Genomic DNA, 25344 nt, shown 5'->3' on the forward strand with positions numbered 1-25344 from the left:
CCACAGGTGAAACCTGAACACAATGTTAGTTTTCTACAAATTCGTCTATAAACTGTCTAGTATGGGCCTCAGCCTAGCAGGCAGGCTTTCCATACCTATGTCATTTTGACTGCTTAGGCAATGTGGAGTATGTACAGGGCTCATTTATGGTGGTTGGAGTTAGTTCCTCCTAACACGGTTAAAGTGGTGGGGGATGGTAACAGTGCCCAGCAGCTTTTAAGGGTTCCCACTTTGCCCAGTGCTATCTTTTGTGCTGTTTGAACAGCCAGCTGTTTCCCGTAGTAGGTATAAGTGTCTCTGCTAAACTGCATGACATGAGGAGGGTTTGGAGACTGCAAGTACCTTCTTGTAATCAGTGGGCATTGCCAGGAAAAACAGGCGGTTCCAGAAATAATGATAGCTGGAGCAGTTTTTAGCAAAAAAAAGTTTGTGTCTAGCTGTACTTTGAACTAGTCATGAAGCATATGGGTTAGCTCAATTATTGTTCATTAAATGCCATTCCCAAACACCTTTCTGTTGTTAGCAGGAGAGGAGGTTCTCAGAAACCAACTGTTTCCCATTTAACAAAATACACATACCCAAAAAAACCCCCAAAAAACCAACCTCAAAGAAAAATGTGCATCCATTCATTGTCCCTAAAGTTTTAGAGCAAGAAATGTTTTTTAAAGAAACGTGTCTTGTTAGGCTCCACAATCAAGGACTGAATGGGCTTAATATTGTGCTTTCATTGGATCACTTGAAAATTTAAATCTGGTTTAAAATCATGTTGTTAATTTAGACCCAATTTTGATTTACTGGGTCACAGAAAGTAAAAAGATTGAGTGAATCAAGGTCTTAGTGAAAACAGCTTCTGAAAATTGTTGCATTCAACCTTTCTGGAATGTTTAATTTACTGCAAAGTAGCCCAGATTCTTTTAATCATATGATAAGGTTAAGAATTACACTCTTACCTGGTAGTACAGGTCTAGGTTGTGTCTTGGATTACATTATCTTGCAAATTATTTTGAAGGAGCCATATCTGAGAGTGACCCCATGCTCTGCAGCAGTTAGCTGCACTTGACGTCTGCATGGATGGGAGCAACCAGGTCTGACTTCTAGTCCCCTCCTGGTACACCACAACACCTGGTAACCAGTGTGAGGACACAGATGCTGATTGAATCTCTGCTCTGTTTCCCCTGCTGCAGACTTGCTGGCTGTAGCGACAGAGTCGTGTGCTATCAAACGGGCAACAGATACCACTGATGTGGGCAGAAAATACTATCCCAGTAGCTTTGGGGCATGTGGGAGAGGAAATGCAATTCAAAGGACTCTTTCAAATGCTGGCTTTCTTGTTCTTGGTGTGGTGATGTTGACTGACCTGACAGGGTAGCTTGGGACACAGTGGTGGCAAAGGTGTGTGAGTACAGATAGAATCACTGCCTAGTGCCACCAGAGCGAACACGTGCACTCAGGTGTGCTCCAAGGACAGCCATCAAGTTCTTGTGTTCTTAGGGAAATCTTTTTCCCACCTCATATTTTTGATTATCCAAATGTTAACTATCACAGTGTGGGGAAAAAAAGAATAAATTTCATGTAAGTTTTGGCATTATTGTCATAGAAAACTTGTTGAAATTTGGAGCCCTGTTCACATGAATTGGTGGTCTTCTAGAAGGTCACTGTTGGGAGGGAATATCTTGGATTCATTCTGAGGATTGAAAGGGTAAAATGTAGCTTAGCCATGCTTCTTCATGGGACAAGAAGATTTCCTTCTTGTCCCATGAAGAATGATACCTCCAGCAAGAAGTTTTGCATGCTCATCTTGGGCATGCCTAAAAGTGCCTGTAACATGGTTACATGACTTTGAGGTGGAAATTACACGCTTGATAATCATCTGATTTCCAGCAGATACCTGGCTATTAAAGCCTAAATTGCTTTTTTATTTTATTTTTAAATGAGGGCAGAACATTTCTGCAGCCTGTCACATTCAAGTAAGTTTACCTTACTGAACAAAGCTGCACACACAAGTGAATTTTTCTGTACAGACATGCTGTGTGGCAGACCGGGTGCCACGTTGTATGGTGCAGTTACACAATTTACATACTTGCTTTATCACCTCCAATGAGACCGAGAGATGGTGCACTTCAGACCTCTTCGAGATCAGGGGCACAGAGCCAAGCAAACCTCAGAGATAAGTTTTTCACCATGCCAGCAAAATGTCACGGCAAGGAATTAAATAACCCAGGTATTCAGCAGAGGGGAAGCTATAATGATGTTAGCATGGAGTGGTCAGAACAAAATCTGTGAGGTGGAGTGCCTAGCTGTGCCAGAGCCTTCTCATAATTGTTAAGTGAAAAGCACATTGCAGTGAGAAGGAAAATGGGAATTAGTCACAAAACTGTGCAGCTCAAGCAGCTGCTTCCGCTATGGTTCCTATAGTGTTTGGAAACTTAACTCCTTGTCTTGCTGTTATCAAGAAACAGATTATATCAGGCTACAGAAAAGCAGGAAAAGACAAAAGCAAAAGTGGAGTTCAAGGAGTAAGTGAAAGGTAATGAGACCAAGCAGCAAAGACATATGGTAGCACATACTAAGCAGGAAGCGTGGTGGAAACCTGCAGATTGCTGGAGATTAGAGAACATTTGCAGAAGATTGTTCTGCAAATCCCTTTCCAGTTGAGATGCTTAGGCATGAGAACAGCCTCTCAAACCCAGAATTTTCTATAAATAGATTAGTAAGCATGCAAATATATTACAAATCCGTGCATATTTGGTTTTGTGTGTGTTTTATCGTACTTATGGTTTGTTTTCGCTTAGGAGTTATGGAGTAATAAGGTGAAAAGAGTAAGATTTTTGTACTCATGTACAACAAAGTCTCACATACTGATAGTTTAATACTTGATTTGTGACTAGCACAACATGCACTGTTATCTAGAATGTTAATGTTTACTAAATTTAACACAGACTGCTACTACTAGCCTGAAATTTGCTTTGTGAAGAAAAGACCGCCTCTGAGTATTAAGTCTTTTTTTCCTAAATGTGAACTTTTTTACAAGCTAAAGGAATGGTGCTAGGATATGTCTTTTTTTAAAAAGACATTCTGAAGCACTTTTAGTTAACACAAACCTGTAGTGTTCTAATTACAAAGAATGCAATTTGTTTAAAATATTCTACTAAAAACAAGCTCTACTCTAAAAAAGCTTCAAAAAGTATATTTTGTGTCAGGAGAGAAATGTTCTGTAGCCTAGCCTAGCCTGACTTTTTGCAATCAGGATATTTTTGTTGTAGTGTTTTACTCTCTGGCTGAAATTACTTTATTAGACCTAAACAGTAGTTGAGTAGAAGAGAAGCATACCCAAAGGAGGTGAGACTTCCTCAGGCTGAGGCTTTTTTTTGAACTTTGCGTCATAGGTATGTGTTTAAAGTCTCTCAAAAGAAGTAGAAGTAAAATAATATTCTGTTGAGAGAAAGTGGTTTACTGTTTATTTTTAAATAGTCTGGGTATTTCTGGCTGCATGTTGGGTGTTCGCATGACGTTTAGATGTGGGATTATTTTAAGTTCTTTCCTCATCCTTTTCCATCTTGCAAAGTTTTTTCTGTTTACGTATTTGTAAGCCTTACATAGTGTGTACCCTTTCAATGAGGACAAAGTGCGCAATTTATTTTGAGGACGGAAACAGGATTTTTTTTGTTCTTTCTGCTGCTCGTGCCAGTCTGTCTGTTGTTGCCAAATGCACGGCTAAATAGGTCATTCCAGCAGAAATCCTTGCATTAAGAAGCAAAGAGCAAAGCTGTGTTGGTGGCGTTAGGCATTTAAACAATCATGGATTCATTTAGGTTGGAAAAGACCTTTAAAATCATTGACTCCAGCCACTAACCCAGCACTGCCAAGTCCACCTGTGTCCTTAAGTGCCACATGCGTGTGTCTTTTTAAATGTCTCCAGGGATGGTGACTCAATCACTTCTCTGGGCAGACTATTCCAATGCTTTGCAACGCTTTCTGTGAAGAAACTTTTCCTAATACCCAATCTAAACATACCCCGGTACAACTTGAGACCTTTACTTCTGGTCCTGTCACTTGTTATGTGGGAGAAGAGACTTACCCCCGCCTGGCTACACCTTCCTTTCAGGGGTTGTGGAGAGCAATGGGATTCCCCCTGAGCCTCCTTTTCTCCATGCTAAACACCCCAAGCTCTTCCACTCACTTCTCACAGGGCTTGTGCTTCTGTCAGTAGCTCCGCTTCCATCTCCACCACCTCAATGTCTTTCTCATGGTGAGGGGCCCAAAACTGAACACAGGATTTGAGTACAGGGGGACAATCACTGCCTTGGTCCTGCTGGCTACACTGTTTCTTTCTAAATTTTAGATAGGCACCATCATATGCACACAGTGTCTTTCCGAGCACTTTTGTCATTTCTGTTCCTCCTTGTTCAGAAGTGGTGTGTGAGTAGGACTTGATACGCTTCCCCTAATGTAACTGTAGTGAAGAAGGAGGGTACAGTCCTTCTTTGGCAGTAGCTTCACACTTAGATTGGATTAAGTGTAATGTGAAACCATACCTGAAATAATTGGTTTTATGCTGCTAGAGGTTTTCATGGGGACATAGGAGTTTATTAAGGTGTATACATGCCTTCAAAAGGAAACCGTTTTACTTGCTGCCTCTGTTTTGAAGTATGTGTGTTTTTTCTTTGCTGGCCCACCTTTGAAACTGGTTATGTTTACATAAATCTGAACCAAGAGCTACTTAAGAACATGCCTTTTGCTTCCTAATCATGATTCCTCATCCCTGTATGCTGTAGCTACAGAATAGTTCATTTCTTGCTCACAGCTCACTTTGAATGCGCTCTCAGGCACTGAAGTAGAAGCCTGTGGAGCACATATGTATCCATGCAAGGAACAGTAGTTGTTGCAGAAACCTAAAGGATGCTGCAGTCATAAAACAGTGCTTTCATTTACTAGTGTTCATAAATTGAATCAGTGATATTTACACCCTGTAACTGCTCATAGTTTCAATAAAAGATGGATATTTCATAAGGGGCCTGGTTTTGTGCCACTGGTGATGTAAAACTGAGCAGATGGAAGTACAGCCATCTTTCAACTCTGGTTTGGGAGGAGAAGCATCTCGGACACATCTGTGAGAAACAACTGCTTACTTTGAAAATTTAGAAGGTTTATGAAATCTTGACAAAAATACAACAAAAGGACTACATAAGGAAAAATTTGCAGCACTGGGAACTGCCCCTCATGGGGTACCATGTGGCCAGTTCATCTTCAAGATGGATGCTCAGTCTTTTATACCCCTGGGGGGGTTGCATCAGCCAGCCCTGGCCCCTCCCAAAGTCTGTCAGTCAGCTCTTCTTTGCCATTTATTGGTGGAGACTGCTTTCCTGTAACTTGCTTGGAGATCAGGTGTTGCCATGCTGCACCCCCTAAGCAGCAAGCTTTTCCATTCCCAACTGCCCCACGCCAGGAGCACGTGTGACACCTTCTTTCCACCTGTCCTAGACAACCCCGGCTGTCTGATGGTAACAATACAGGGCGGGGGAGAAGGGAACTGTGGGGAGAACAGAGGACATCTAAACTACAAAAACATAACTATACATCAGTAAAGCTTTTCTGAATAGTCACACAATAATCATCCCTTAATTGCAAGAGCCAATCATCTCATTATCCGTCTATAACATCTGACCATATAGAAACAAGTCTCCACAGCCTCCCTGGGAGAAGCAGCAAAAGTTCATGGTTGTAAGTGGCAATGCCTGGAATTTTCTCTATCCTTGCTGAAATCAAGGGCCCCCATGAGTAGTGAAGAGCCTGTGATGCAGCCAGGCCAGGCTCCATGCCTCATCGGGATTTTTTTGTCCCAGAAAAGAACGGTAGCAGACAATGTACTTTCAAAAACAGAACCAAAAGTCCTTTTGGTTCCCTAATTCTTTTCACATCTATGCCAAACCTGCAAGTCATTCTCTAATCCTGTTTCAGTGCTCTGGGGACTGATAATAGGGATACTGCAAACCAGCATGGATGAACCTCTTGCTGCAAAGGGTTAATTTTGAACCATAAAACAGGCTTAATCTTTACTTTGTGGCATGGTGGGTGGTGGTACTCCTTGCTCATCACTGATCACATGAGATTTGAGCAGGTACAGAGATGCAGAGGGTGGGTGGTTTTATTTTTTTAACAGCCTGGCTGATGAAGCACATCAGTGGGAAAAAATTGCTGTGCAGAAAGCCAGGATGCTCGCTAACCTTTATGGTCTGTTTTTTGCCGAGAGAGCATATGTTTTGTGCAGAACAGGAGCCAACACAAAGCGTTTTTCTCTGGCTGCATGTATGGTTTTGGTGATAGAAAATGTAGTTGCTTGAAATTAAAATACCATTCATCCTGCACAGGAGTCCTTAGTCTGCCTGAAGAGACGGGGCTTTGCAAAGCAATCTGAGTAATTTTTTGGAGATACAGGCAGATCTATACAAGCCCTTCATTCTGGAAAGATAATTGTTCATAGATATGAGGAAATATGTGCTAAATAGTCTTTTAGTTCCAATTCACAAATTATAAGCACCATTATAAAAATATTTGTAAACACCAGGTTATTTTTGCCATGGAGGAGAGTAAAAAAAGCAGTAGGAATGGCTGGTATGTTCAGGGTGGTGGGGGTTGGATAGTGAGGACAAGGACAATTTTATGCATTTTAGAGGGAGAAAACTGCTGAATCTTACTTTGGGTCTCTGTTGTCATTAGGGGAGGTGTTTGTTGTAACAAAGCTCTTGTTACCCAAATATTTAAGGTTAATATGCGTGAAAAACAAGAGGTTTGCCAATTATGTGTTTCATCCCTACCAAACGGCAGCTGTGCTTTCCTTAAGTCACAGCAGTCGAGGCTGCCGTGGAGTGACAAGACCTGGGCTTCCCTTCAGTGTTATTTAATATGTTTCACTTTGACATTATGTAAATACTCTGCTATTAGGGAATAAAATGATATAAAATTGCATCTTTTCTCAACAAGGTTTTAAGTTCTTTCTGTAGCTTCTCTCCTTTTTGAAGCTGTAATAAAGATCATAATTAGAATGCCAGTTGCTTAAGTGAGAAATTAACATGTTCTTATATGGGGAGCTGGGCCAGGTTCCCAGCGAGACCCCCTCCGGGTATCTGTCCTGCCCCAAAATGCTTTCCCCAATACCAATTTACGTTCTAGACATATTAAAGAAAATCATATTCATTGCTGCCTAGCAGTTAATCAGAGCCTTCAGATAGGCTTGAAATAATTTGCAGCCAAGTGCCAAAATCACCTGCAGCCGCTCATTTCCTGCAGCCGTATCTGGGCATGCTTTAAAACTAATCAGAGAGTGTCAGTCCATTGCCCACTACCAGGACTGAACAAATTCATTCCACACATGTCCTTCAATATTACAAATTTATCCCAAATCCTGCTTAACCCCACTGCTGGCCGCCTTGCTTACTGTCTTCTGTGGCCAAGCAAACAAAAATCTAAAGGTTTTGACCTGATGTTTTCCCTGTCAAAAATATCTTCTCCTAAAGGTTTTTTTAGAACTGGGCACAAATATATATATATATACCTTATCTATTAATATATATTTTATTATAAAAATAAGATTCTAGCAGATTGGAATAAATTAAAACCTTAATGGGGCTAAAATAAACCTAATTTGTAATTTAATTAAAAACAGAAAGCAATGAGCACTAACACTTAACAAAAAAAGGACGTTTTCATAGTGCAAAATACAGATTTAATTTCCAAATAAGTGAATGGTAAACTGTAATTGTATCATGTGCGAGAAGACACTCAGAACATATGAAATAGTAGTCACAGATTTTGCAGTCAAGATGTTCCCTTTCTGGTTTTCCAAACTGTAGCAGAAGATACCAAAAGGTAAAACATATAAAATACTGTCTTCATTATTGACCCAGTTAGGGATTTGGTATTGGTGGGAGATGGATTCAGATCTCTCTCTCTCTCTCTCTGTCCTATATGGTGAATTTTTATGTGTTCATATGTGTTCACACATCCAGCAAGTTCTGCCTAACATGTTTCTGATGTGCTCTTGTTTCCACAGGCCAAGGCTGCAAGCACAAAGGAAGTTTGCTCAGTCCCAGCCAAACAGTCCCAGCACAACTCCAATAAAGATAGTGGAGCCGTTATTACCCCCTCCTGCCACTCAGATTTCTGACCTCTCCAAAAGGAAGCCCAAGACAGAAGATTTTCTCACTTTCCTCTGTCTTCGAGGTAGGTAGCTGGCAGCAGTGCTGGGGCACAGTCTCATTCACAGAAGGAGCTGTAGCACTGCTCACCAAGCAGCAGCCAGACAAATGTACTGGAGCTGCACTTGAAGGTATTGTGTGCATTTCAGCTCTCAGCAATTTGACTGTATCTGCAGCAGGAGCATTCGAGTTCATGGTTCTGAAGATCATAAAATGAGGCTGGTAATAGTGCAAAAAGAAATTTCTTTCATACTTGGCTCTCTGTTACCCTGAATGGGTTTTTGTCTAGCTCTCTTAAGTCCTTCCCATCCTCCTTTGTTTTGTCTGACTATAAACTGGAGAAGTGCTTAACTTGCCTGAGTGCTTGTTCCTGCAAGAGGAGAAAATCTGCTTGGAAATTCCCCTTCTCTACCTACTCACTGTCCTTTATTGTTCAGTCTGAGCGAGGCCTTTCATGTGACGGTAGGTGGAGGGGTTGCCATTGTTCTTGTCTGCCTCAGGAGCTGGATTGTTCCTGTGATGATAATTAAAACAGGTGAGCTCCTCCTCTCAGCAATCCAGGTACAAAGGAGGCATCTGAGATTGTGCAGTGAAATACTTGAATTACTTCACAGTAACAGGTGCTTGAGCTTGGCTGGAGCTGTGTGGTGTGTTAGGGACCCATGGGTTGTGTGTCTGCAAGCCTGCATGTCAGACTTGGGGGTCCTGAGCATGAGGTACTGTCTAGATTAAGCTAGAGAAGGAGATGTTACTCGAGTGGTCATTTTTCTTAAGACTTTCCATGGCCCTGTGTCCCAAGTCGTGTGCTGAAGATAGCATCTTTCAGTTTAATCCCCCAATTGTCATGTTATCTCTTTCTTTGTGTTTCTGGTAGGTGCAGTTAGCCATAACTGCATCCTCTGTGCTGGAATGATGCCTCTTGGTGTTGTTTTGTCCCATTACCTGCTGAAAGGGTGTGCATTTGTTACAGATAGAGCTTGTCTGCAAAAGTCTTACCTAGTGGGTTGAGTTTTTCAGAGCTTGAGTTCCCCATTCTTGGGTCTCTGTTGCATCTATGGACAGCAGTGAGCAACACCACCTGTAGCTTCCTGCTGAGGCTTTCTCACCGTAATGCAGTGTGGTTTGATTTCTTTTTTCCTCTGTAAGATTTTAGGCTAGTGGTACCTTCAGACTGGTTGCTAATTTATCCATCTTATTTCACATCCAGTATGGAGCCTCCATCCTGTTGGGATCTCTGGTAAAGTGGGTGGGTGGAGGGGATAGCGGAGGGTGATTTGCTAGCTTTTGTGTTTGTTTAAAGGATGGAGAGGAGCAGAATCTAATGGAGTTTAAAGTGGCATAACGGTCCTCTGAAATGTAATCTGTGGAAATGTATTTCTAATTTAGTGTGCCGTGAGGTTGATCAGCCTGTTGGCAGCGTGTCACTGCTGTGCTCTGGGCCAACTGCCACAGTTGTTGGTGGGAAGAGTCAGATGGGGGTTGTGTGTCTGTGTGTCTGTGTGCGAGCACACATGGCTGCATTCACACACTTGTTTCCACTGCTTGCTAACTAAGCATGTGCTATTTATAGCTTTGAAGGCACTTGCACTTACAGAAAGGCAACCTGTGTGGGGGTGTCACTTATCTCCCCTTCTATTTCCTACTCTCTTTGCATTCTCTTAGTGTTCTGGTTTAACAATGCAAATGGGAAGCACGGGTACTTTAGTCCTATTCCAGTGCTTCAGGTTGTTGGTTTTTTTTTTTTATTTTTAATTTTTTTATTTAAATCAATGGGTGTTTAGCTCTTGCACCTGTAATTTCCTCCTTTGTTATTCATCTGTGGCATAATTGATGTTTTGTACTGTCAGTTAAGAACTTGCAATTCATTCCTAATTTCTTCAGTATGCAGGAGTACTCGAACATTTCTGACAACACATGCATTCAGACGGCAAGATCACAATTACCATTATGTTAAAAACCACGAGGGAGAGTCTGCTCTGAGCGCCACACATGGCATGTTCTTGGTCTGCTTAAACAGTCTGAAGAAAAACTGTGAAAGGGAAAGCTGTCAGCTTTGTGTTTCAGCACCCCCACAAGCTTATTACTGCATCACCCCTGTATAAAACATGAAAAGAACCAGTTAAAAAGAGGCAGGAGAATCTTCTTGGACACCTGATACCTGGTGCTTCTCTGTGGAGGAGCAGGAGAGTGCTGTGGCTTGGAGGGAGGAATGGGTCATTCAGACTTGTATTAGCATGGTTCTGGCTTCTGTGCCTCAGCTGCTGTGTCCTTCAAGAGGTCCTGGCTGCCTGAGGTTGTTTCCATTTGGCCTCTGGGAATCTTTAGCTGCAGGTGGTTGTCTCTTTTGATGTGTCCATTCCAAAGCAAGGAGATGGAAGCTGGTTGTTAATATGCTAGTAGGGAGTTCTTGTAGCAGCATGCAGGTATATCCAACTCCAGAAAGGTCCCACAAGTGACTCTTCAGGGCACTGGCAGGCTTAGTTTGGTGCTACTCTTCTGGTGCTGCCTAGTGAGCCTGGAGGGGGAAGAGCCAGCAGCTTACTAAGACCCTGTGTAGGGAAGGAAGACTTGGGATTTTTTGGAAGGGATTATTGTGGTTTGGAACCTCTATGCTATTATTTATTGCAGTGTTGAGGGTTTCGAAATTGCTTGCATGGTGGGACACGTGGTTGTTCTGACTTCTGTCTAGCTGTATGTCCAGCCTTGGCTCTTTGTGCTTTCACCATGAAATGCAACATGCAATTGCGTGGAAAATAAGAGCACACTCATAGGTTTGAAGTTCAGCACTTCAAAAATCTTAAATGTAGTAGTGGTAAGATCCAGGCCAGTAAATCCCTATGTTTGTTTAATTAAAGAAGTTAGGACTATCTGAGGTCCTAGTCCCTCAAAATGATCTAGTGATAGAATCCCTGGATTCATGATCAAAGCCTTTTTTTGGGCAGAGGAGTCTTTCCCAGGATTGGTGGGAATGCAGCTCATTGGTCTTCTCTACCCTTGTCCCACCACACTCAGCAGTGCTGTCAGAAGCTCAGTGTGAATATGTCATACCATGGAATCATGAGTCACTAAGGGTGGAAAACACCTTCAAGATCACCAAGTCCAACCTTGGACTGAATTCCACCATGAATTCACATGTCAATGTGTACTTTCATTTTCTGTTTTTAAACAGAGAAATTTAAGCATCCTGTCACCACTACAGGTTTGCTCTTCATTGTTCTTGTGGGGTTTATTTTGAGTGGGAGCAGCTGAATTCTGTCAGTGAAGGAGCAATGCTATCATGCTACAGTGTGGAAGAAAGGCCCTTGACACGCATAAGATCCCATACTTAGGAGAAGAAGTCCAATTTACCTGTCTTGCTGTGTGTAAGAAAATCAAATGATTCAAATAATTTTAACTCCCCCCACTCCATTAGCACCCTGTAATTTCAAAGGGAAGTAATTTAACCAAGATGACCTGCCTGGTTTCATTATCCAGAACACAAAGGCTTTAGACATATTTTAATTAGTTTGTTTTTCAAACTCTTGATTTGATAATACTCTGTACTAATTACTTCTTAAAAGGTAAGTGGAGCACAATGAAAAAGCTGTAACAGTTGATGAATATCTGAGACGTGGAATACGTTTCTAGACTGACCAAACTTGGCTAGGCTCCTCTGCTTTCTATTATTTTTAAATCCTCCTTTTAAAAAGGTTGGTAGTTTTTTAAAATTTTATTAAATTGTGACCTAGAATTTTCAACACAAGGAGGAGAATAGTACAGATATCTCTGAAGTGTTTGTCTGCAGTGTTCTTATCTTTAAATAGCTTCTTTGAAGGAGCCTGTATGCCCTTTGCCAGAGGCATAATTAGTATCTTTCAGCAGCATGTAGATACGAGTGTGTCATCTCCGTGTGGTTGTACAACAGCTCTCACTTTTACTGTGTTTTCTGCCTCTGATCATATTTTTCTTAATAGCTTCTGTTACACTGCATTTAAGTTGCTTCTGCTCTCTGTAATTATTTACAGGTTAAAATATTATGAGTCAAATATCAAGCTAAAGGAGGAAGAAGAAACAACTCCCTGTGAGCAATAGATCTTTGGCAAAAGGTGATAACAGGAAGGCTGTGATTAGGAGAGTACATTTGAAGAAGTTTTCCCATGATCAATTTTCTAATTAAGCTGAGCCTCTGGGAGTTACATGCTAGAGAATTTCAGGGATTCCTAAATAAAAATGGTTTAATTGAGATCTCACAAATGGAGTTTTCAGGCTCTTCTATTCTGCAAAATGTGTGATTGTTCTTTTTCTTTGAGTGCTGTGCTGACTTAATAATCTGATGATTTATTACAATTGGGCAAAATCAAAACAGAAAATTTCACTATGTGAAATATTTGTTTGAAATGTTCATGTTTGTCTGAAGTTCAGTAACTTGTAGCTTTTAGCGCAGTGTGCTCTTAAACAGGATTTTTATTCTTTTAAACACCTGTATTTGGATGGTAAAAAGGGTCAGGGGCCTTTGATCTGAGTCTTCTTTTTCTGAGTCTTGATAGGAGAAGTTGACTGTGTCAGTTCATACCTGCAGAGATTTCTGATTACAGTGGGAGAGCCCCCAGAACCAAAGCTTGGGAGTTCTTACCTTGGGCATGTTAGAAAACAACTGTTAATTTGCCCATCTTTTCAGCAAGGCAAAAGGTGTGTTTGCCTGTTAGTTTGGTGTCAGTAGGCTCTGTAGTCAACGTGTGCTGTACTTGCAGAGCTGCTGCCTTGCATCAGTCACATTCTTGAAGCACCAGCCATTGGCACTGTGGACCCTTGATCACCACATCACAGTAAGCAAGATTGAATAGCACTGCAACTTGATTAGGCTGGAAGCAAAGCACTGAAATGCTGACACTGTCCAAAAGTATGAGCTTCTGTGCAGTCTGGGTTAGGTTCTGTAATTCCAAAATAATATTAAACCGTGCAGACATACAATAGTTTGTTTAAAATACTGGAAGAAAAAAAATTACTGATTTTGTTATTGAAACTAAAATTTTGGAATGGATTGAAAATTCAAGAATAAACTTTAGGATGTTGAATTTCAAATGCACAAACCATTTAATAAAAATACGTTTGCATTTAGTAATTGTAACTTCAACATTTCTAAGTTCTGTTTTAAAGTTAGGAGTAACATTGAAGTGTAGGATATAAGCTGTTTCTCATATATGAAACCATTTAGGCCACCTATGGAATATGAGCTACTAAGTAACTCTTATGGTGGTTTAGGACTAGAGTATTGGCAGGGAGAAGTGGTACACAGTCTCTGAGTGAACAACACTTGCATGGAGTACAGGGAGAGAAGAGAGCCTAGTGACCTCCACCATGGATTATCCCTTCCCAAGGGAACAGAGTGCTGCTGGAGTGCCAAAACTCCAGGCATCCAGTGGAAGGTGCAATTTCATGTCAGTGTGTGCCTGCTGGGAGATTTAAGAGGTGGGAAGAGGTGCTGAAGTAAGATAGAGTATCCTGTGGGTAGTACTACAGCTGAAGGAAAGCTTTTTCTTGCTCTTCCAGTTGTTGGGCTCTTTCTGATGTTAACAGTTCCAATATCTATCCCTGCAAAAAGCCAAAAGATGCAGTTAACTGGTTGAAATGGGAGACTAATCTTGAGGTTTAGCTCTTGTATTTGCCACAGATTCAGTCCGAGTCCCTCAGCAAGCTGTTCAGTATGTTGTAAATGAGGATAAATATTTAACTCTGTATATAGATGTCGACGAAGCTGGATGTTGATTATGGATGAGCTACTGGCATAAAATCTGAGTGCTGTGATGGCAGCGGCAATTCAAAGCCTCACTGCCCAGGGGGCAATGTAAAGAATTCAGGCGAAGGCAGTTCCTGCCCTTCATCCCAGCCAAAAACCTCTGAGCCTGCTTCTCTAAGCCGTGAATATACCAGAGCTTCAGTGTTATCCAAATAACTGGTTTTATGCTAGGGGTGGGACCCAGAATCTCTTGGGTATGAAACACAGCCTGGTAGCTTGTTGGGAATGTCACCACGGTGGTTTGAAACTTCCATACTAGTTTTGTTCTTGGTGGGAGGGAACATATTGTTGGGGGTTGAGGTGCACATGGAAAAAAGGGTTGGTTTTGAGGTTCACTGTAAAATCCAGTCACTCTGGTGGAGTTAAATTGCTTTGAGATTATCAGATAGGAATTGTAGATGTAAGAAGCACTCCTTTGTGGGTTTGTTTTTTGGGTTTTTTTTTTTTTTTTTTTTTTTTTTTTTTTTTTTTTTTTTTTTTTTTTTTTTTTTTTTTTTTTTCCATTTTGGGTACTCTTTTACACTGGAGTGTTTTGCTAAGTTTGGAAAGTAGACTTTCTGGTTTTTTTCCTTCAGACTCACGCATTTCCCCACCCTTGCTCCATTTCCCTAGAAAAGGAAAAATTTTCTTCAAGCTTTTGGGTTTAGCTCTACTACTTCAAAGAACAGGCTGAGAAGAAAATGAGAGTTATATTGCTACACTAGTCAATAAATTAGCTGTAGCACCAGGCACCTTGTGATTTGAACAATAGCAGCAGAGGGAGGAGTTGGAGCTCAGTTTTATTTCTGTATTTGAGATGGCCTTTTCCTCTCTCTCACACAGGCATCGGGAAGCTCCCTCTGGGACTGTTCCTGCAGGTGGAGTCAGACAAGTGAAGTACAATTGCTCTTTCCTATAGAGTTTATGTAATTTGTGCTCCTTTAGCCTGGCTTGGTAAAGCAACCATAAGGTGCAGGCATAAATTACGTATATTTGCACTTCAGGGATTTGGCATTGTCCTGCCAAAACATAGTAAGTGAGATATATAAAAAATGAGAAGCAGACCATAAAAGTTAAGCATTGAGATGCCAGCATATCAGGAGCATTTGAGAGGCAAGGCTTTTCCACCTGCTTAGAGCTACAAAATGGGCCTGTGTGTCAGAGGAGAAGCCAAACCTCTGGACGTGGCTCACTGTGGGGCTTGGCAAGCCGGGTGCTTTTTTGGGGCAGGCTGAAGTCCCACATACCTTGACCTGCCCTGTGTGTAAATCATCCTAATATTTTAAATTGTTTTAAGATTTTTCCAGAGCACATCTGGGTTGTGTTTAATTGTTAGGAGGGAAAAAACCGGAGGAGCTAGAGGGGGAGTTGGTGTAAATAATTCATGGAGAAGAATCATCCAGTTTTGCAGAAACCACAGCCCAAATTACAGAGAAGGCTTTTGGACTGAGATGATTTTTGTTGTGGTTGTAACATACCAGGGTTTGAATCCTGTCCAGATGAAAACATTTGGTTTGTACTTCAGTAAATACTGCAGAAGCACTGCCAGCTAATTCTGAAGAGTAATGAAATAGTATTTTTGGCAAAGCACATGCACTTTCCATACTTCTGATTCCACTCTTCAGATCCAAATTCAGAGGGTTTTTAAACATGTTTAGCTAGTGCAAGACAAAAGTTAATGTAATTTAATGAGAAACAAAACATAACTGTAATTTAGGAGAGAGAACTAGACATTTGTCAAACAAAAAAAAAAAGAGAAGGAGTAGTAATAACCTCATTAGTCAAATAAAATGGCTAAAAAAGAGTATAGTTTATTCTATTAATCTGGCACTTGCTGCTGAGGTCAACACATCTGTATGTAGAGGCTGCAAAAGCATCAATTCTGCCTCCTGTTAGTAGTGAGCCTGAATTTTACACATGCAAAGGGTGACATCTTTCCTAGAAAATTGCTAAAAGCATCACTATGATTTAAATGCCCTATGTTTTACTTCGTACTTGTTGTATAAGCACCAAATTATTGTAAAAGAGGGCATGAAATACATTTGTCATTCTTTCATATGTGTTAGGCCACACTTAGTGTGTAGTTGTGGTAATTATTTTTTCCTGTATAGTTAGGCTTTCTTTTGTGTTGCTCTCACAATAGGAGGGAAGGCAAAATACTCAAAAGAGAATTCTAATAATGAAACTGAAGATACTGGTGGAAGCAGTTGCCAAACATACTTCAAATCTAATTTTTTAGAAGAGTTGACTGTCCTCCCTTTTTGTAATAATTCATAGCTCATTGTAACCTTGATGAGTGATTTTTAAAAAAACAACTCATCAGTAATGATGTTCTCAAAATTTGCTACATGCAGTAGTATCTGATCCTAGGAGCTCTCGTACTGGTGAGGAGAGGGTACTGGGGGTTGTGTCGGCTGTCCAGACTTTCTGTGTGGCTTGCAATCCCTTAGTCAGACATGGAAATTTTTTAGGCTTTCAAAATCTCACTATGAGGTCCAGCTTTGGTGATTTGGCCTTTCCCCTAGTGTTTTGGAGGAGGGGGAGAGGGCTGGGAAGTTCCCTCCAGGTTGCTGCCTGACTTTGGCCATGGCTTTTCTGCTTTCAACTGTGAGACTTGTTAAGCAGGAAAAGGTGAGTGGCACATGTCTGGGCCAGGGCAGCAGGTTGACTGCACTCCCAGATGGATGCCTTGTATTGAGCCAGCCTTAACTGCAATGTCCTTTCTACTTTACTGTATTTGTTGGTGTTTCATGTCACTAATCCGTTCTGTATCTCCCACCCCCCATTGCTCCCTCAGCTTATGTCCATCCGCTAGCATACCTCTCACCACTCGCCTTTCTCCAGCCCCAGCACATCTGGGTTCCTCCCTTCTGCTCTGCTGCACTTCACAGCCTTTCTTACAGCTTACTCCTCCTGCCATGGCTTCTCCTTCCTTCCCAGTATGTTGCAATTGCCCCATCCAAACCTTTGGTGACAGCTTATGCTTTTATGCAAATATTTCTGCAAAACAAATCAACTGTCGTGGAGGGGACAGGAGGGAAAGCATTTAGGAATTGTGTGCTTAGACATCATCAGGACACAATGTAAAATGTGCAGCTCCTACACAAGATTGGAAATGTACTTCATTTAATGTTTTGTTTAATAACACAAGGCGATGTATTACGCTACACGTTCAATAAGAAAAAGAGTGCATAGAAATTTTCCAAATCTTTTCTTGAGAGCTTGTAACGTTGCATTACAGTTACAATATTTATTAATGGACTTTAATTTCCTTAGTCTGGGATTTTAATCTGAATCAGTTCCCTGATCCAATTCACCACATGGCCCCGCAAAAAAAATTATACTGCCATAGTTGAGGAGGTGGCACAGGTATAATAAGAAAAGGCCAGATGGAGGTAGATGTTCTGTAGGCCATTCTGGATGCCAAGAAAAATGTCCACACAGCCACCAACAGTCTAGATGGTTTCTTGCATGAAATGTCTTCTAAATGAGTAAAATTTAATTTCTAGGCTGCCATCAGATTTGCTGAGTGAGCAGGCTTTTCAGGCACCTGCTAATGGGGTGGGTGGCAGGGTGGGTTTCTCAGGGTGAGAGCTGCTTGTGTGCTTTCCCCAAGCTCTGGAAGGCTGCTCCCTGCTCCCCCCCTTCATCTGTTCCAGTGCCCATGGTAGCAGCTGCCTGCATGATGTGGGGGCTCCCAGCACAGAAAGAGACTTGTAAAATTCAATACAGCCACAGGCTCTCGTAACTCTCTCTCTCTCTCACTCGCTCAATCTCTCTCTCACTCTCTGAGATTTTTCTGCTGTTTTCTTGGGGATGGAAAGTGAGGAAGTGGGGAATTGTATATCTAGAGTGCTGAGACCTGGCAGGCACCACCTCCCAGGCACAGATGTTGCCCTTTATTCGTGGCATTGCCGCTCTTCTGTTTTGCTGTTGGTTATTATTTCCAATGTCATTATTTTTATTACCCTTGGTAGGCTTTGAGAATTGCACTTTGGTGCAGGGGAGGGCAAGAGAAAGAGGGGGGATGATTGCTCATCTTTATTTACTCTTACTGCCTGGCTGGGAAATATGTGCAAGAGGGAACCAGCATAGCTGCCCCATGGGTTTCTGTTGCTGAGTGTGTCCAGGAGGAGACAAATGTGCAGAATAGTGATCTGTGCAGAATAGTGTCTATTTTACACGTCAAGGAAGCCCATACAACACTGTGTTCTGTGAATGTGTGTGTACAGATGTGTCTGGTGAACATGCAGTTTTCCTTATTCTCATGCAATTTTGGAGGGCTTTCATCATCTTGCTGTCATACATCATTTTCATGGTAAGTATCTGTTACACATGGAGTAACCTGAGAGCAACAACTCTCAACAAAGTCTGTCTGTGAGGAAAACCACCATGGTCTTAACTTGCAGTGAAGACCAGACAGATATTTGAGGAAGGGCAATATATTTTATTTGACCAACTGGTACGGCTGGGAAAAACCAATCAGCTCTTGAGCACACATTCTTCTTCAGATTTCCAATGGTCTAGAATGTTTATAGCTACAGTAATGCTTCTTAATATTATTTATAAAAATCAGTAGCTTTGAGTAACGAATGGGGTCTCCTGTAGAGGTAGGCTGTGGCATTATGTACACATCCCTATGTGATCTCAGAGAGAATGAGGGATATTTAGGACAGGGATCATTATTACACAGTATTAAAAAAGGTGAGTAATTACATAGCTTCCACTTTTCAGAGTTCAGTTTCATTTGCGTGAGTTTCATTATTTCATCAGTCATGAGAAGTCTTGAGTATTGTTTCCATAAGGGGAGTCTTAGGAGGGTTGCTTGGCTCTTTGCTTGGGGTAAACCAGCAGTGCACATAAACCACTCACACGTTAGGTATTGTTTAATAAGCATAATTGTCATTCTTTCAGCTTGAATGAAATCACAGTGTACTTACAGGCATGTCTTCCCTTCAGTTTGCTCATAAAGGGAAATTGCAATGTCTTGAGCTTGGCCAGCCTGTTTCAATATTTTAAACCAGTGTTTTCTCAGCCTTTTAGACATGTTCAGCTACATAGGCTTAAAGTGAAAGTGGTTTTTACCAGTTCAACACATATTTGTGAACAAATTATTTGAGGCTATTCCAGAACTGGGGTAGTATTATAAAAGATGAGGATAAAAATAGTTCCAATACAAAAGCAAGAAAACTCAGAGTTTTTAAATTTCTTTCAGAGTCTTCCATCCATAACAATGCTTAAATAGAACAGAAATGTGCAAGTCCAGACTTTTTTTTCTTTCTTTCTTTCTGTTTGGCAAGTCAAATTTAATAAATATGTAGGAAAAGCTGGTGGGAAGGAGGGGAGGAGACCCAGACTGAACGCCAGCTTTTCTCCACGGTCTCATATTGCAGAGCACTTAGATCAATAAAGTGAGCGTTAGCAGGACTCTCCAGTGTTATTGGATGTTGCTAGTCTAATTTCTCTGGAAATGTACTTCCCAAACAGTCCCAGCTGTCCCAGGAATGCAGTTTAGCCATTGTTGTTCGTAGTTCTCGATTGGAAAGAATTAAAAACTGTCATTCTGACAGGAGATTTATGCACTGAGATTTCAGCGACTGAATACCAGGAGTTAGGTGAAGTTTGTGCCTGCTCTTGAACTTGGGTAAGACTGTCTCTCCTTTCTAAACAGACTGACACAGTACTGTACTTTATTCTCTGCTTTAAGAAGGAAAAAAAAAGATTGCTATTGTGATAACAATATTTGCATTGCAGATGATACATTTTTGTTGGTTGCTGTTTAAATCAGCTGCCAAAAAAGCTGTGGAATTCCAAGGAAGATGAAGACACTATATCTAGACTCCTATTTTAGTGTCTCAGAAGGATAAACTTTCTGACTGTTTCTCTAATTATAATAGGGGGATTTCTGTCTGTGTTTGAATCTAAGTTTGAGGGTTCCAAACAGTAAGGTTCTTTTACGCCACCATTTGTTAATGCACAATGGTGTCAGACTTCAGATTCTTATAAGAACTGATGCACTTGCATACAGTTTCTGAATCCATACTACGCATTTGGGTACCTAGATGGAAGAAAAAAAGAACTTATTTTTCAGGCAGCACTGTCTTAGGAGCAACTATTTTAGAGTCTTCTAGTTAGTTGCTGTTGAGACTTAAAACTCCCCTACGAGCAGAAGAATTAATGTGCCTCTCAGCACCTCTTACCTACTATGTTTGATTGCTTAGACTGTGCCAGAAAGTTCTGGGCTTGCATAAAAAACATGGAGGATTTTTGTTTCTGTAAGTTGCTACAGCTTCCATGCTGTGAGATATGTCAGCAGTCTTAATTTGATCATTAGTCTATATAAACATGAGAACTGTGGCATGCAAAAGGCCTTTCCCCTAGGATAACCGTATGTGTCCATACATTTCTGTCTAGGCTGGATGGAAAAATGCACGATTTCAGGGGGGAAGAATCATCATGCCCTCAATGCTGCTGTAGTGTTTATCCTGGCTGTCCCAGGTCTACCACCCACACACAGCACAGGATGCTGGTGAGAAGTTTCTCCCTGCTTCTCCCCAAGGCAGCCACAGTTCCAAAGGGGCTGTTACAGGGGCCGAAAGCCAACATCTTTACAGGTGGGGGCTAAGCCTTCATTGGGATGGAGGAGAGAATTGGAAGGGTCAGTTTTCAGTGAGAAAACTCACGGGTTGAGATAAAGGCAGTTTATTAGGCAAAGCAAAGCTGCAAGCAAAGCAGAACAAGGAATTAATTTGCTACTCGCTTTTGGCAGGCAGGTGTTTAGCCATCCCCAGGATGAAGGGCTCCATCACATTAAATGGTTACCCGGGAATACAAATGGTGTAACACTGAATGTCCCCACCTTCTTCCTTCCCCCAGCTGTTGTTGCTGAGACCAGTCCTATGGTCTGGAATATTCCTTTGACCAGTTATCCTGTCTGTGTCCTCTCTAGCTCCTTGTGCACCCCGGCCTGCTTGCTGGTAGGACAGTATGAAAAAGGGGCAAAAAATACCCTGACACCATACAAGCACTGCTCAGCAATGGCTAAAACATGCCGGTGTTATGAACCCTGCTTCCATCACAAATTCAAAATATAGCCCTGTTCCAGCTACTAGGAAGAAAATCAACTCCATCCCAATCAAAACCAGTATATTTAGGAATGAATGATTCATTGCAGAAATAGCCAGGTTTTGTGCCATATTTATGTAATTCATTCATTAAAAAGTAATTTTTATAGTTATAAGAGTATTTTATACAACCCTGGTAGAAACAGAAATACGCAATCAAAAAATAAGCTATATTTAGTTGTTGGCAGTGGCAACAGCAACAACTCAAAAGCAAACCAAACACAGAATTGGAGTTCTGAAGAGCTTGAAGCCAGAAGTGCTTCCTAAGGAAGCACTAGTCAAATAGCCACTGCCCTTGTGTTGGTCTCTAGCCCAGTTCTCTTTTGTCCTTTTGTTTTATTTAGCTGCAGGAAAATAAATGAAGTTGCTATTATCCAAGGTGTGTGACTATACTTTTTTCCCTTTCTTTAAAAGAATTTTTTCTTCAGGAATAACTAGAATGCTCCTAGGGTACCTGTCCCTCCAGGGGATGGACAGGAGACTCATATTGAAGTAGAAAGTGATATTGAGCTCATGGGAAGGTACCCATTATTTATCAGCTCTGTTTGTACATTTAAAAATCATGAGAGCATCATGGGAAAAGTGCTCAAGAGATGAGAAGCAGCATTCTCAAGAAGAGCACACAGGGAATCAGAAGGCCTTTCCTCTCTTTTCTCCTTTGCCAGGAATCCTCCATGCAAACAAATTTCTTAATGTCTTCGCATTTCTCTTTGTTTCATACTGCAGAATTCTGCAAAATATTGTGTACAGTATTGTAGAGGTCTGCAAAGTATTGTGAACTTTAAATGCTTTATTGTGATGATAACTTAGAAATATCACTGTAGTGCAGATTGGTTTTTTGCTCTTTTTTCTTCTGTTAGGAAAAGCTGTGAGCTTCTAGTTGTGGGTTAAGATTTCAGCAAGGCACTTGAGCACGCATTTGAAATTAAGCATGTGCATTAGTCCTTTTCTGAATACACAGAGTTATTAAGTAGGACTTGTAGCAAGACTGATTGTCTGGAGTATGAATAGAATGTGCTTGAGGCGGGGGAGAACCCTGCTTTTCAAGACCATGTGTATCCTGTTGGTAAAAACTAATAAATAAAAACCCTCTAGTTAGTCATGCACTGGTGTGACCTCCCAGCTCCAAGTCCCACTCTCCCCTTGCTGTGGAGGACACTGAAGTAGGTTGTGATCGATACGGTTAGTGCAGTAAGTGAATGTGATGATGCTAATGAGCCATTTCTTTGTAATGATCAGGTTCTCCAGCCCTGCCCAGCAACATGGTATATTTTGGAAGCTCTCAGGATGATGAGGATGAAGAAGAGGAGGAGGAGGAGACAGAGGACACAAAAACAGCCGCAAACAATGCTTCATCATCATGCCAGTCAACCCCTAGGAAAGGAAAAACGCATAAACACTTACCAAATGGGCAAGGTAGGTCCTAAGTAGTGCTGTTCTCCTGCACCCGCAGTAAAGAAATTTGTGAGCTGAATGTGCTCAGTCCTTGTCTATCCTTCTAGGTCTGGTTGAAGAAACGGTGGAGTAAGATGCAGTTTTAGCATCTTGTGCTTTAACCTCTTTCTTCTGACAATCTGAACTCTGTGGCAGAGCTGCTGCAGAGCTGGAATTATATACACACATATATACACAACATATGTATATACTGACATGGGGGTCAGTCTCTTCTGCATGTAACAAGCAATAGGACCAGAGGAAATGGCAAGTTACACCAGGAAGGGTTTAGATTGGGCATTGAGAAGAATTTCTTCACTGAAAGGGTTGTCAGGTCTGCCCAGGGAAGAGGTTGAGTCAGTATCCCTGAAGGTATTTAAAAGTTGTGTAGATGTGGCACAGAGGGAGATGTTTTAGTGGTAGAACATGGCTTTGTTAGGTTTTTGGTTGGATTCAGTGATCTTAAAGGTCTTTTCCAACCTGAAAAAATCCTGTGATTCTATGAGATGTATTTATGTATGTATACACACACACATACAGACACAGTCACACACTCTGGCTTTTGAGACTGATGCTTAATTTAGAATGACTTTATTTTATCAAAGTTAAATATAAGCATTCCTAAGTGTTATCAAAACACATGCCAGGGGCAACACTTAATTCCTCTCATGCAGTATTGAGACCACACTTGCAGTAGGTTGATACCACATTCATATTGTTGATTGAAAAAATTTATGGAAGAAACTTTTTCAAGTCAGTTATTTCTCTGCAAATCAGCAAAAGCTGCATTAATTGCACAGTAATTGTGTCACAATGTCCTTGTGCCATATCTTGAAAAGTGGATCCACGTATACTGCAACATTACCTACTTTATAATGGAAGATTTAAAGCCGTGCTAAAAATTTCTTGAGCCTGCTGTAATGCTCCCCTGCCAGCATCCTGTGTGATGTGGTTCTTGCTCCAGCCGGAGCTCTTCTTTCATAACTGTGCTATCTCTGTCTGACATAGTTTGCAAAATGTAGCCTATGCTCTCTGTTCCCTTCCTCACTATTAGTTTTCCATGAGAATCTTTCTTTTGGTGACTGCCCCTTCAGCTCTCCTCCTTTTAGTAGGAGGACTGAGAGGAAGGTCTTTTCCCAGTGCACTTTGTGAGAGGTGACCTGTGCTTGCTCTGTTTGTTCTTTCATGCTACCTTGCTCCAAAGAAGAGATTAGTAAATCCCAATTACTTCACTGTGCTGATCCTCATCTCTGCCTTTCAAAAGGGAGTTTGCTATAAAGGGTGCCTTTGTTACATATGCCAGAATTTTTTTCATGACTGCATCTGAATCTGTTTTCATTGCACACCCAACCTGCAAAACTCACCTTTTGTGAATGATTTGTAGATAATTGCAAGGGGATGTTATGCCTAATAGCATTTCAACTGTCAGCTGTGACCGGGAGCTTTAATGCTTTACCAGCCGTAGATCAAAACTTGGCACTTAGGATTGATTTCTAAGTAACCCCCCCAAAATAAGAGGCACAAAACTCTGCATATGGAAAATGAGGCCGCACATAACAGAACTGTTCCCTTAGAGTTTTAAATGTGATATATCACTGCAAAAGGAGCTGATGGTGTTCTATAAGAATGTCCCAGATGGCAGCCACTTTGAAATTAGCTCAAAACCAGAGACACCTGAAATCTTAATTGGGGGTAAGTAAAGGCAAACATAATGAGCCATATAATGGCTTCATAATCTTTATCAGTATAGATCAGAGAGAGTGTAAATGAAGCTGCTGCTTCAATAGCGCTGCAAAAGACCTTTATAAAATACATAGGAGACAATGTGAGATGTTTTGACAAAGGTGAAGAAACAGGAATTCCCAGAGAAGGCAGCTGCTTCTTCTTCGTCATTGTAATTTCTTTTTTTCTTCTCTTTTTTTTTTAATTAAAATTTCCTTACCCAGGGGTATTCCCATTCTTCAGTGTCTGTTATGTTGGTTGACAGCCAATAGTATTTTTGTTTCATGTGAATGAAGTAGGTTCTGGTTCCTATGTGTCTGTTTTAAATGAGACCACACACAAAGGCAGACCAGGGACGGGTGCAGCAAATGAACTTAATCTAGCGTGAGAGTCTATTTTTAATGAATTAAAGTCTTTTGTTTTTAATATACAATGTCTAGTCAAGCACTTTGGACCTGAAAATGCTAAGCATTTGCTATGACATACAAAAACAAAAGTTCAGAGCTTGATTAATGTCATTAGACAGTGTCAAATGATTGCTTTCTGCACAGTGGGGGCCAGCAGTTTTTCTGGGCGAAGTCATTTGTCAATATCCTCTTCTGACGCCAATATGGGGCATTATTAAGGTTGCACACCAAATTTTTTGTTATAAGTGAGCCTGTTGAGCCACCTTTTGGAGAGCTAACTCGATTGAGAATGCCTGAGTGTGAATGGGAAGCACGTATAGCACGTGGCATAGCTTGCGGCACAAGATGAAATAATTGACTCAACTGACTTGTTGCCTTCCAACCTTGCTGCTTACACAGATACATTTAAAGTATCAAATTGTTACCTGTGCCTTTTCACCCTCCTTTCATAGTGCTGCTGATGTGCTGCACACACATCCAGCAGTAAAAGAGCAAAGTGAAATGTTTGGCAGTAGAAGTGTTTATCCCTTGCATTCATGGGAGTGTGTAAAAGGGAGTGTGCAAGTCTTTCTGGGGAGATGTTGGAGATATTGGGTCTAAATCGCATCTCCCCACTGCTCAGAGGAAATTCCAAGTTGTAGGTAAGAGGGTACGCTTAGGTCTTTGTTCCTTTAAACCTAATTCTTTGAATTCCTCGCAACTAAATA

General features: G+C 41.2%; 1 protein-coding gene across 7 annotated transcripts in view; it reads left to right on the forward strand.

Moving 5' to 3' along the window:
- Positions 1-25344, forward strand: part of JARID2 (jumonji and AT-rich interaction domain containing 2) — a 215706-nt gene that overhangs the window by 147555 nt on the left and 42807 nt on the right. For all 7 annotated transcript variants that reach the window (XM_041413111.1, XM_041413113.1, XM_041413112.1 and 4 more), the window contains 2 exons: positions 8051-8220; positions 22314-22490. In XM_041413111.1, coding sequence (XP_041269045.1) covers positions 8051-8220; positions 22314-22490 — 347 coding nt within the window. The remainder of the gene's footprint in view (positions 1-8050; positions 8221-22313; positions 22491-25344) is intronic.

The sequence above is a fragment of the Onychostruthus taczanowskii genome, unplaced genomic scaffold (assembly GCF_017590055.1).
Source record: "Onychostruthus taczanowskii isolate IOZ18803 unplaced genomic scaffold, ASM1759005v1 scaffold40, whole genome shotgun sequence".
Taxonomy (NCBI): Eukaryota; Metazoa; Chordata; class Aves; order Passeriformes; family Passeridae; genus Onychostruthus; species Onychostruthus taczanowskii.